The sequence below is a fragment of the Microtus pennsylvanicus genome, chromosome 11 (genome assembly GCF_037038515.1).
Source record: "Microtus pennsylvanicus isolate mMicPen1 chromosome 11, mMicPen1.hap1, whole genome shotgun sequence".
In the NCBI taxonomy this organism is placed as follows: Eukaryota; Metazoa; Chordata; class Mammalia; order Rodentia; family Cricetidae; genus Microtus; species Microtus pennsylvanicus.
Window position 1 is genome coordinate 50,496,716 of NC_134589.1, and position 13,253 is coordinate 50,509,968.

The following is a 13,253-nucleotide window of genomic DNA, read 5'->3' on the forward strand; positions in this document are numbered from 1 at the left end:
TACCCATCTTCCCCTGCCTTTCCAGATCACAGACTCATGGAAGCACAGGATACTGAAGATGACTTCTGGGGCCCTACAGGACCTGTGGCTGTAGAGGTGATTGACAGAGAGAGGAATCTGTACAGGTGAGTGAGCTCTGCCTAGAAAAAGGTGACTTTCCCAATACACTTTCCACACTTTAAAAACTATTTACAGTCCTCCCTTGTCATCACTGTCACAGTAGAGTGAGTCCAGGACATGAGATTTTACCACATACATTTCCCTATCTCTATGCCTCCATTTTAGTTCAGACAGGACCTCGTCTTCCATGACCAGCACACCATTACCAAATCAACAGAGCTGTCCTGAATCCTTCATTTCGTCTACACGGTCTGTTCTCAACTTTGCTCATTATCTGAAATGTGGACTGGTTGTTTTATTCATGGTGTAAGCAGCATCCCTGCCATCATTATATTTGGTTTCTTCAGTTTCTTAGATTTCCCTCCAACTCCTGCTTACTAACAACCACTGTGTGCGAAAAACCCACTGGGACCTAAGAACATGAGGATGCGTACTGCAGCCCTGACCTATGAGAATTATAGTCTCATGAGTGATGAGTGACTATACCCACAGTCACGGTATCTGACATAACCGGGATCCTCCTCCAACATTGTCACAGTCACTGTCTCAGCTGGAGAAACTGTCACTTTAACTTCCTCCCACAGAAGCTGACACCTGTCCACCCACCAGTCACCAGGAAGGAAGAAAATCTCTGAAGATCTTGGTAAAACATTGTTTCAGGGCCAAGGATTTACCACTATTAATTGCAGATAGACTCTTATTTTAGGGAAATATATTCCTAAGGAATATAAACACTAGAATCTGAAGGAAGGTGTACCTTAGTGGTAGAGCCCTTGCCTAGTGTGCACAAGGTCCTACATTGAGCCCCAGAACTCCACACACACACACACACACACACACACACACACACACCACTTTCATCACCACCATCATCATCATCACAGGACTAGCTAACTGCTCCAGGTGTGTGTCACCTGTAGGTTTACTCTAGAACACTCAGTACTATCAGGTCGAGAAGATGGTGTTGTCATTACCCCTGTTTACAGATGAACAAACAGATTTGGGGGTTAAATGACTTCTTTACTCAGGGATCACCTACAGACCACAGAGGAAACAGAACTCAGAGTCATCTGGCTTAAGTCTGTTGTGTCCCCAACCCTTCACCTGGTCTGCATCCTGCAGGTGAACAGAGCTGGTGTTCACTGGTGTCTGCCTTCCCTCTTCTAGAGTTCAGTTCCCTGTAGCTGGCTACTACCACTGTGCCAACATAGGACTCCACTTTGTGGTAACAAGGGAAACAACCATCGAAATTGGATTCTGTGCCTGGAGCCAACACCTGGACAAGACTCCCTTGCAGGACAGTCACATGGTGGCTGGGCCTCTGTTTGACATCAAGGCTCAGCGGGGAGCTGTGGCTGCTGTGTACCTCCCTCACTTTGTGGATCTCCAAGGTAACCAAGGGAAGGATAGGGAGTAGGGTGGAGGCCAGGCGGTGATGGTGCATGACTTTGATCCAAGCGTTCAGGAGGTAGAAACAGACAGATCTCTATTAGGTCGAGGCCAGTTTGGTCTGCAAAGTGAGTTCCAGGACAGTCAGGGCTACAGAAAAAACCCTGTCTCAAAAAAAGGAGTAAGGTGATGGAAATGGAGGACTTGAGAGGTCATATAGGACAGTGTAGAGTGTTGGGTGATGAGGAAAGGTCTATGCCTTCCTTAGCACGGCAGAGCAGGTTGTGAACACCGACACTGAGATGTTTTGTCATCCCTTTGTCTATGATGTATTTTCTTTGACGCACATGTCTCCAAGCCTTATACTTTATTTTATATTAACTAAAGGAGACCCTGAGTGGAAAGTGATATTCTCAGTAGCTATATTAACTGGTGATTAATAAGCGCTCCTTACACAGCATATCTCACAAGAGTCCAGCAGGAAACAGAATAAATTGAACAATGTGAAGACATTGTTGGAAAGAAAAATAACAAGGATCATTTGGTACCCAAGGTTTACCAACACTCCACTACATTGCTACAGGCGGGGAGAAAATGATGTCTTCAGATTTCATTTGAGAACTGGAGCCACAGAATAATGGTGTCCTAAGGAAAGAGGGGAACTCATGAATTGTCCCAACCTCAGTCATCACCAAGGATTCCTTCAGAAGATATTTTAATAAATATAAGATTTCCTGTGTAAGGTCTCATGATGGAAATCTTTACTACAGATCTCTGGAGGTTGAGACAAGAGAATTTGGAATGCAAGAGGAAATTAGACTATACAGCCAGACTCTGCTTAAGAAAAGAAAACACAACATCAAGGAACCTGGTGTTGTACGAGTGGCTACTGAGGTCAGTTACTTCTTTGGCTACAAGGAGCACAGGAATAAGTCCACCATAGACACTAGGAGAATCCAGCACACAGCAGAAGATGTTCTTCTTATAAAGGTGATGAGCAGCCATAAGAGGGGAGACCCAACAGCTAAAGAAGTATTGAAAAGTAAAATAGAAACTCAGGTGGCACTAGCCAATAGGAGAACATTAAATAGAAAACACCATTAAGCATCCCCAGGTTAAAGATATTCATAGTTAACAGCAAGCCCACACGAAAAAAAAAGCAGATGAAGAAATCAAGCAGGAATAAGTTGAAAACCTCAAAAGAAAATAAAAATAATAGTGACACGCACATACAGAAGATCCTGAGCTCCTGAACCTGACAGGAAGCACTGCTACATGGATTTGGCCTCCCTAAATGATGTGCTGATCATGGGGAAACACTTCCTTGGGATTTGCATTTGTGGAACAGGGAACACGACCACTTAAGTCTTTCTGTCTTTAATTAATTTTATTGTTCACAAGGTGAGCCCATGAAGAGTGAGATTTTGCCCTCAGCTCACCTTTCCTATTGTCACTGTGCTCTCCCTGCAGTGATGCTGATCTCTAATATGTACAACTGATTTTTCTTTTTGAATCAGGGTCAATGTTTTATGTCTTGGAATTTTTCCTGCCATATAGTATTTTATATTTAAATTCAACTTTACTCATATTGAGGACATTTATGCACCAAAACTAGATTCTTGGCCAAACTGTCTCATGAATGGCACCTTTTACAGTTTCAATGGAAATCTTCCTCCTCTCTAAAAGTGACATGAACTGGCCTCCACCCCCTCTCTCAGCATCTTGTCTTCCCTGCTTCCAAAAGAATGTAACCATAAGCTCTGCTTTCAGCATAGAAGGACTTTCCTAGTCCTAAGGACCAAACTCTTCTACATTCTAGCCACAAAACTCTTCCAAATGCCTAAAACCCATGTGACCAGGATAATTATAGCAATGACCGAACTCCTGGTATCAATTTTCTATCCAAGTTTACAAGTTATCAAAGTCTTGTAGCTCAAACAAAATACCTAAATTAAGAAACTTAGAAGAAAGATTTATTTGGCACACACTTTAAAGGAATAGTTCATCATGGCATGGAGATCTGAGAACACTGAGCCTGCAATGCCTGATAAATTTTGTCAACAGAGGGAAGAGAAACCACTAAATGCTTGTACTCATATGACAATCTCCATTTTACACAACCCTGGATCCTAGTCCATGGATCCCACAGTGGTTAAGTCCTCCCAAATCTTTAACCCAATCAAGATAGTTTCTTTCTATCATGCCCTGAGGCCTGGATCTAAGGTGATTCTAGATTTCATCAAGCTCACATTTGACACTAATGTTTCCGTGGTTGCATCCAACTTGCCTTCAGTGAACAAAGTTAGGTACCCCTGGTCTCTTTCATAACAGCAAACTCCATCCTGCAACAAGCACATTAGTGGACACTACACTCCAAAGACACTGAGGTTGGTGATAGCAGTGCCCCCAGAGAACCTAATGGATGAGCAATCTCTAACAATGGCCTCTAAGGCTGTATTCATTGTAGGATCCATGGATGAGACCATCAAGAATTTCCATTGTACTGTGAATGCTCCCCCAGCAGCAAGACAGGTCAAAGCCAAGGCTGCTCCAATGAGTGGTAATCTGCACGAGTCACTATAGTAGCACATCACAGTCACCTCACAGCATGGTGAACCAATAGTATGGAAATGTTTTATTAATCTGCTATGTTCTCAGTGGGAATTAATTAATAAAACTTAAGATTTTCTTGTTCATGGCTTTTCAATTAAACAAACTAACCAAAAGCTCAAAATACTTCATGACCAAAGCAATTATAGAAGAAAGATTTGGGAATGGTTAGAGTTTCAGAGTTAAGAGTCCATGACCATCATGGCAGACGGCATGGCAGCAGCAGGCAGGCATAGCACCAGAGCAGAGCTTAAAGCTCACGTCCTTAGTGACAAGGAAGAGAGAGAGAAATAAAACTGGAAAAAATCAAAACTTCTTTTTTAAAAGAAGAGGAGGAGGAGGAGGAGGAGGAGGAGGAGGAGGAGGAGGAGGAGGAGGAGGAGGAGGAGGAGAAAAGACCTCAAATCCCATTCCAGTGTCATATCTCCCATTCGTCAAGCAGTTCCACCAAATACAGTCACCAGTTCTCATTTTAAGCACCACCGCCATTCCACATCTTAGTGGCTTTTTTTTCCAGCCAAGCACAGTTCAGTAGAAACTCTAAATCCCTGTCATTGAATCTGTTCTTTCACAGAGGGACAGGTGGACACCTCCTGGTTCCACGTGGCCCACTTTCAAGAACACGGGATGGTCCTAGAAGTGCCAGCCAAAGTGGAGCAGGGCTACACAGTCTTGGAAAACCCAAGCTTCTCCCCAATTGGAGTTCTACTAAGAATTATGCCTCCTGTCAGACATTTCATCCGCATCACTTCTGTCACGTTGATCTACTATTACCTCAATCTCCAGGATGTCACCCTTCATCTCTACCTGATTCCCAATGACTGGACCATTCAGAAGGTAACACTGAGGACTAGAAATGTGGGGCTAGGGTGGATTGACAGACTACTTGAAAATATAGCTATCCCTTTGGAAAAATTCTCCACATGGAGTGGGATACAGTTCTATAAGGGGAACCCTGGTGATTATGAGTCTGCAGTCTTCTTGGCCCCCTCACAACAGAGGTTCATCAACTGCCGTTAACACCCCTTTATTCTACACATCCTTCTATGGCCTCTTTCCACCCATCAAATGAATAGAAATTCTCCATATCCAACATGAAACCAACTCCCTTCTTCTCTGTCAGGGACACAGTTTCCACAGTGACCCTGACAGAGGCCAATAATTAATAATCTATATAGCAGAATACAAGTCAGAAGGTTTCCCTGGAGCTGACATCACCCCATCACACAAAAATGTATTGATCAACCAACACACCTTATTCAGACCAGTTAACTGTTGCAGTACTGAAATCTATTTAAATCTCTGTCTGCAATGTTCCGTAGGCCATTGATGAACAAGAAATGAGGTTTCAGTTTGTTCGAATACACAAGCCACCCCCAGTAGACTCTCTTTACATTGGATCACGGTACATAGTGTCTGCTTCCAAGAACCTGGAAATCATTCCAAAGGTAAGCATCCAGGGGTTTGCTATTCTACAGGATCAGATGCCGGATTTGGGGCACATTAAAAGGATTTACAGCAAACTGAGATTGGGGAAAAATGATTTGGGCTTTAGGATGAGCAAGAAAACTTCCAAGTTAAGTGGAAAGCAATTTAAGGGATCACACAGAAGGTCTGGTGAACTGAGGAGTTGGTTTTAATACAGTACAGAGAAGGGCAGAGCCTACCGTGCAGCAAGTCCTGGGTCAAGGACTTCAGGATGAGCTCTGTCAGATTCATCATGGTTTGAATCTGAAAGGTCTCCTACAGGTGTAAATGTTAAACACTTGATCCCCAGTTACTGCTAGTGTTTGGGGAGTTGTGGAAACAAATATGTGAGGCCAACAATCACAAGCAGGCCACTAGTGGAAGGCCTTGAGGGCTATAGCCTCTACCTGCTCCTCACCTCAAACTTGGATTCCTGATCATATATAACAAGCTACGCCACAAGCTCCTGCCACAAATAACAGAGCTCCAGTTTACATGCGTTCCCATCATGAAACTAAACAACATAAGCTCTTTCTTAAGTTGTTTCTGCCATATTTTTGTCAGAGTGATGAGAAAAGGAATAGTATGTGGGCTAAGCTGGGCCCATTAGCATTCTCCATATCTTCTGTTGCTACATTCTTTCTATGTCCCCTTTCACAATGTTCCAGTCTTCTGAGTAAAGATGTGCATTCAAAGCTATAGGTTAACTCATTGCAAAAGACACACAGGGCCTAAGCCAGGGTCTATTATGGTGTGCAAGAATAAGAAAGCACAGGGGTGTGGAAAACGCTTGTTCTCTTGAGTAGAGGCTTCTGAAACAGAATCTGTCCTCATCCCCTTCAGGAACTGGAGCTGTGCTACCGGAGCCCCAGGGAATCCCAGCTCTTCTCTGAGATCTATGTTGGCCACATGGATTCAGTGATTAAACTGAAAATCACAGACAAGAAGAATGGAAATCTCAAATGGGAAGCCTTGCTGAATCCAGGTAAAATTAGTTTAGATCCAGCTACTCAAAAGGTTGAAAAAGGCAATGAATTGGGAAGGTGTGTTGTCATTAATTCTTGGTGTCATGAAATAGTCAGATCAGTTATGTGGCTTTTGCTAGAACCAAAGCAGGAGGTTAGAGTTAGAGTGAGTGCAATGGGGGGAGAAGCAGGAAAAGGTAAAGATAAGAGGAGAACAGAAGAGGAGCAGGGACAGAGGAGAGGAGGGAGAGAGGCCACAAGGAGGAGAAGGAGGAGGTGGGAAGCCTATTCCAGGATGGGCCTCCAGTGTCCCAGTTCCTCCAACTGTGCACTCTCATGGTTTCCAGTACCATTCTCAGTGTCCATGCAATTATGAGTGCACTAGTGTGTGTGTTCGTTCATCACACCACAGTCCTCATGACAATTACCGCTGCAGAACCAATCTTTCAACATATGATCACAGAACATGTTACATGCAAACCACTGCATACCCTACGCCCCATTTTCTCAGTCCTGCATCGTGATTTCTACTCCCAGTGCCCTAGAAATGACAGATTTTGAGATGCAGAAAGCAACTAGTAACAGTTCACATTTAAATGTGAACAGTGAAAAGGAAGAGATTTTTCCATCAGGAGATTCTTAATCTTAAAATCCCTTTGTCTCTTGGCAATTTTTTTTAATATTTATTTATTTATTACGTATACAATATTATGTCTGTGTGTATGTCTGCAGGCCAGAAGATGGCACCAGACCCCATTACAGATGGTTGTGAGCCACCATGTGGTTGCTGGGAATTGAACCCAGGACCTTTGGAAGAGCAGGCAATGCTCTTAACCTCTGAGCCATCTCTCCAGCCCCGTCTTTTGGCAATTTTATACATGCATACAATGCATTCTAGGAATTCCATTCTAAAGAAACCTTATTAGCCTCCTGCCAGCCCCTCTTCTTTTCTACAAATCATCTCCCCACATTCATTATTGCTTGTGTCTTACAGAGTTTAAGTAGGATGCTCTGTGTGCCTGAGGGTTTTGAACTTCCCAATAGGGAAGCAAGTCAGTTCACCAGTGGGTACAGATGGATTGTATACACCCTCTTCTCCCTTAATCTATTATTTGTCAGTAGTAAAGCCCTAAGTAGTACTGTCCCTGTGAGCTGCTTCCCCATGTCTAGGGCCCTACTTGTGTGGGTCCAGAGGCAGTAGGTACAGGTGCTAAGAGTTCATGATGGCCATGGTCATGTCATGCTTAGAAGAGACCACAACCTCTTATCTATATATTCTCGATATGTTCTCCATATCTTCACAGCCCTTCCCCATATCTTTTGTCCCTACATTCTTTCCAATTTTTCTTCCACAATGTTCCTAGATCCTCGAGGAGCGATATAATTGTCTACTAATAGGGATTAGTACTCAACCATCCCTTAGTCTCAGTATCCTGCACAGCAGTAGGTATCTGCAGGTACCTCCATTCACAGCAAAGAGAGGCTTTTCTGGTGAAGACTGAAAGTAGCCTTTGTCTCTGGTATAAACATTGCTATTTAGAAGAGAATTGACACCATGTTCCTTTATGTAGGCAGTAAATGTAGTTTTTCTAAGGGCCTAAGACCTTCAAAGACCTGGGTTTGTTTGTTTTAATTGAAAAATGAGAGAAAATCATAACAAATTTTAACCTGTATTTTTGTAATTTCTAAGTGTTTCGTACACATATATGTTTTCTCTTTTAAGAATTCTGCTGCTACTCCTATGGCAAATCTCAGAATTGTGCCATTTCCTTGCTATTTAGGTTTTCTGATCCATATATATTCCTATTACTAATATTCTGTCAGATGTTACCTGGGAATAGTTCACCCATTCTTAACTACATCTTCACTCAATTAAGTTTCCTTTGATCTACAGAACTTTTTGAGTGTTCTGATATCCAATTTGCCAAGTTTTGGTTTTATTTCCTGTGCTACCAGAATCTTATTCACACAATCCTGACATATACTGATTTGTTGAAATGTTCTGCCTATGTTTGTTCTATAAGTTTCAGGGTGTTGGGGCACAAATTAAGGTCTTTGATCATTTATAGTTAATTTTTTAAAGGTGTGATCTAGGCATCTAGTTTGATTCTTGCATACAGTGCTAAGTAGTTTTACAGAACCACTTGTTTAACAGGCTGTAATTTATACAAAGTACATTTTTGGGTTCTTTGTCAAAGTCAAGGTAGGTATGGCTGTATAAACTTTTATCTAGGTTCCGAGTCTATTCTATTGATCCGCACATCTTTTTGTGTCAATACCATGCTGTTTTTACTACTAGGACTCTAGTATTGGTTTGAAAGAAGTGTGATGAAGTTTTCTACAAAATCATTTTTTATTCAGAATTTCCTTGGAAATCCTATGTCTCTAGTGGTTCTGCATGAATTTCAGCATTTTGCCATTCTATTTGTAAAGAATCATTAGAGAGGATCATCTCTCCTTTCTTCCAGGAGACCTCAGGCCTGCACAGCCCATGATCCGTACAGTCCACAAAGGTCAGTAACACTTATACAGAGCCAGAGAAGCCAATAGTATTCCGCAGGTAGATCATCTGATCCTTGAGAGAAGGTCAGTGAGAAAGGAGGGAGCCTCACTTTGCAAACCTTACCAGGACAGGTAGGCCATGTACCTGCCCCAGGGCAGAGTTTCTCTCATGCCTCTTGGCTTCCCATGTTGAAAATAACCCCACCCTACAGCACGAATAATAAATACCCAGAGACAGATATTGGGGTTCAACCTGAAGATCAGAAAAGCAAAGCGGCCAATTACTGGCTCTCATCACTACCTCAGACTGAAATGGGGTGAGATCCTGTCCACAAACTTCCAAACTCCACAACCCACACTTCACAGTACACTGAGATCCTGTCTCTTTCCCCTTATATTCCTCTCTCTACCCAGCCATATCACTCCTGTCTCCACCTCCCTAGTGCTGGGATTTAAAAAAGAAATGTTATCCCAAGTGCTGGGATCAACTGAGTGTGAGCTCTATTTCTCTTTAAGACAGATTTAATCTTGTGTAGCCCAGGCTGGCCTAGAACTAAAGAGAACCCTCTGCCTCTGTCTCCCGAGTCCTGCGATTAAAGGTGTGCCACCATTCCCTGGCCTGTATGGCTGAATAGTATGACTGCTTTTCTCACTCATCTTCAGGCAAGCTTTGTTTATTAAAACACAAATAATACATTACTATACTACCCACTCCCAACCTGAACACCTTACCATAAACCCTTCCTCTTAGTTATGCAGAATGTCAGACTAATAACTGGCCTCAGGAAGGATACAAATATTTTTTCTCTTGACTTCCCAGAGGAGGAAGGGAACCAGGGGTGCACAATGCAGATGAAATACATTTAAAAAAAACTGAGCCGACAGTGGAAGAGTCTGTAGAGGCCTCTTTCTATGCTCAGTGTCAGTCTTCACTCCTAGATGCTCCTGCCTTGCCACACTTCGTGGACCAGCATCGGGAGCAGCTGGTGGCCCGAGTGACATCAGTGGACCCTCTCTTGGACAAGCTGCATGGTCTGGTGCTGAGTGAAGAGGAGTATGGAGCAGTGAGGGCTGAAGCCACCACCCAAGACAAGATGCGGAAGCTGTTCAGCCTCAGCCGCTCCTGGAACAGGGCCAGCAAAGACCAAGTCTACCAAGCTCTAAAGGAAACACATCCTCACCTGATCATGGACCTCTTTGAGTGGTCAGGAGGTGTCTCTGTTGGATCCTGACATCTTAGTGGCTGAAAGGTGCACTCTTCTTCGAGTCTTGGCTCTGCCTGACCTTCCTTTGGCCCTCCAGTTTCTCCATCTATAAACCAGTGGCCATCTGAGTTGCCATTCAAATGGCAATGTTCCTAGGACATCTCTTGGGGACCCAGACGTCCCCTCTTGCCCTTCCCCATCCTGTTCATATGGGATGTGCATCTCAGGAAACTTCCAATGGAGCCAGCAAGTCTATTCAGCCTTGTCCAGCTGGCTTTATGGCCTGAGTGGCCATCTCAAAACCACCTGACCAACCATGATACAAGCAGAACTGGGAGCATGGGAATGGAGACAATGAGATGGTGCTTTCCCTGGAAAGTGAATTCTTATGAATAGGAAAGGAAGGATATTTCCCACCCTCAGTTTTTGTTGTCTTTATTCATTCTATTTCTATTTTCAGGTCTTGAACAACTTTCTCATTTACTTCCCTTGTTCTTTGTGTGATTTAAATGTTTTAAGGGATTTGTTCATTTCCTCACACTGTTTGGATTCTCCTGGATTTCTTTAAGGGATTTATTAATTTAATCTCTGAGGACCTCTGTCATCTTCATACAAACTTTTAAGACCTTTTTCTTGTGCTTTAACTATGTTGGAATATTCTGGCACTGCTGTGGTGGATAGGTGGGCTCTAGTTGAGATATATTTGCTTGGATGTTATTGACTGTATTTTTATATAGTCATCTAGGCATCTGGAACTGGAATGATTAAAGGTCTAAGTACTGATATCTGGATTTGTTTTGCTTTGGGTAGGTGTTTGTACCTTGGTTGCTGTTTATTCTGACTATGGGAGAGTGTGATGGGTGTTTGCTGCCTGGTAGGAAATTTTTTTTACATCATTAAAATCAGTTTTATTCTTTAGCATTGTGGAGAATTCAAATAATAAGCCTTGTATTTGTAAAGAACTTAATTGACAAGTCCCCCCTCTATTCATTATGTTGTTGGGTTCTTTTTTCTTTTTTTAAAGAAAAATATATATGAAGGCTCGAGTGTATGCAGTAATTATACAGGAAGTCTCTCAAGAACAAGGGCAGAATCTGTCAGACTTCTGTTACTCCCCAGGTCTACGAACAGGAATGTAATCATTTTCAAGAGCCAATTCATTTAATTCACAGTCAGAAGTGGGCACAACTGCTTTCACAAGTGGAAAGAGTTTAAGAAGCTCTGCTCTGTCTTCCTGAAGACAAATAAGAACATTGTTCCTCACAGAGAGGTCTCTGAGTTACACAGCTAGCATTGGCTCCACAGAGTAACAAGCCAGTGTATGGAAACTGGGATGTGATAAGCTTAGGAGGAACAATGACATCATAATAGTAAAGACAAGTGACAGGGGGGCAGAGGGTGTAAAAATGCAACAATCATAAACAATAAATGAATTAGCAGAAAGAACCAAAAATGACACAGAAAAAAAAACATCAGGGTGGTACCAGACCAACTAGTTTGTTCTGATAGACCATGAAGTGTCTATTCTCTCTGAGATGCCATGCTCTGGTTTCTAAACTGGAGACAGTGGTATTGTACTAACTAATAGCATCACTTACCTCGATTCATACCTCAGAGGTGTGATTTGAGGAAAATGGCCTGTTGTATGATGTCTGGTACCTTTCCTTCTGCCGACCTGACTTTCCCCAACTGGTAGGAAATTTTATGCACCTAATATGTGTGGTCAGTGAGGTTTCCCAGTAAAACTTATTTCTTATCATTGAAAGCTGACTCTTAGGAATGGGGCTAGGCTGAGAGTCTGAAGGAGTTCACAGGAGGGAGGAGATCAGTGTTCAACAAGAACCTGCTTCTTTAGTCTCCTCTGAGACTAAATGAGAGGAGAAACAGTAAAAAGAGGTCACTCACAGGTAGGCTATAGCACTGGGGGTGAGACTGGATTGGATCTAGAGGGACAGAAGGAGAAAGGAAAATCTATACACATCCTACCTGCTTCCCTGGCAGGAGTAGCCTGTGGGTTATCAGGAAGTGTCTGCTGGAATTGGGGGCTGGGATAAAGCAACAAGTGGGGTAAGGAGGCTGGGAGGGGAACGTCTGTGGGATCCACAGGAGATGGTGGCAGAGAAGGAAGAAAAGCTGAAAAACAGGTGCTCTGTTGCAGAGATAGTGAAGATACTGGGGTATTGAGTTTGAGGGAGAGGAGAGAGTGGTGAAGGTCCTCAGTTAGCTTACCTGTTTCCATGACTACACAGCTGGTGTGATCACAGGAATGAATGCCAGCTGGTTTGGAGGCTGAGCTCCTGGGATGAGTTGGGGGAAGGAAGGTTGGAGCAGAGGATCTTTGAGATTTGAAGGAAGTGGCATCAGAGGGGAAAGGAGACCACAGCAGGTGTTCTTTTTAGTTGGGGATGAGACTTGGGTTAGTGGGAGCTGAGGAGGAGAGGAGACCTGCAGTCAGCCTAGCACAAAGGGATTTGCCTTCTTCTCTAAACATCATGGAATTTTCCCGAAATTGATGATATACTCAGACACAAAGCAAGACTCAACAGATACAAGAAAATCGAAATACAATGGAAGAAAGAAAGCATCTTCAACAAATGGTGCTGGCACAACTGAATGTCAACCTGTAGAAGAATGAAAATTGACCCATATCTATCACCATGCACAAAACTCAAGTCCAAATGGATCAAAGACCTCAATATCAGTCTGAGCACACTGAACCTGATAGAAGAGAAATTGGGAGGTACCCTACAACAGACGGGCACAGGCAATCGCTTCCTAGGTATAACCCCAGCAGCACAGACATTAAGGGCAACATTGAATAAATGGGACCTACTAAAACTGAGAAGCTTCTGTAAAGCAAAGGACACTGTCACTAAGACACAAAGGCAACCTACTGACTGGGAGAAGATCTTCACCAACCCCGCAACAGACAAAGGTCTGATCTCCAAAATATATAGAGAACTCAAGAAACTAGACTTTAAAATGCTAATTAACC

The 13,253-nt window shown here is 43.0% G+C and overlaps 1 protein-coding gene across 8 annotated transcripts in view; it reads left to right on the top strand.

Annotated features, from left to right (window-relative positions):
* The window catches only part of LOC142860488 (NACHT, LRR and PYD domains-containing protein 1a-like), a 132,683-nt gene extending 121,414 nt beyond the window's left edge, over nucleotides 1-11,269 (top strand). For 3 of the 8 annotated variants that reach the window (XM_075991818.1, XM_075991822.1, XM_075991819.1), the window contains 7 exons: nucleotides 26-125; nucleotides 1,288-1,511; nucleotides 4,694-4,956; nucleotides 5,442-5,567; nucleotides 6,430-6,571; nucleotides 9,020-9,064; nucleotides 9,993-11,268. In XM_075991818.1, the coding sequence (XP_075847933.1) occupies nucleotides 26-125; nucleotides 1,288-1,511; nucleotides 4,694-4,956; nucleotides 5,442-5,567; nucleotides 6,430-6,571; nucleotides 9,020-9,064; nucleotides 9,993-10,285 (1,193 nt within the window). In that variant the 3' untranslated portion in view covers nucleotides 10,286-11,268. Of the gene's footprint in view, nucleotides 1-25; nucleotides 126-1,287; nucleotides 1,512-4,693; nucleotides 4,957-5,441; nucleotides 5,568-6,429; nucleotides 6,572-9,019; nucleotides 9,065-9,992 lie in introns of all 8 variants that reach the window. The other 5 variants (XM_075991824.1, XM_075991823.1, XM_075991821.1 and 2 more) reach the window with 4 other exon arrangements.
* Nucleotides 11,270-13,253: the final 1,984 nt, after the last annotated feature.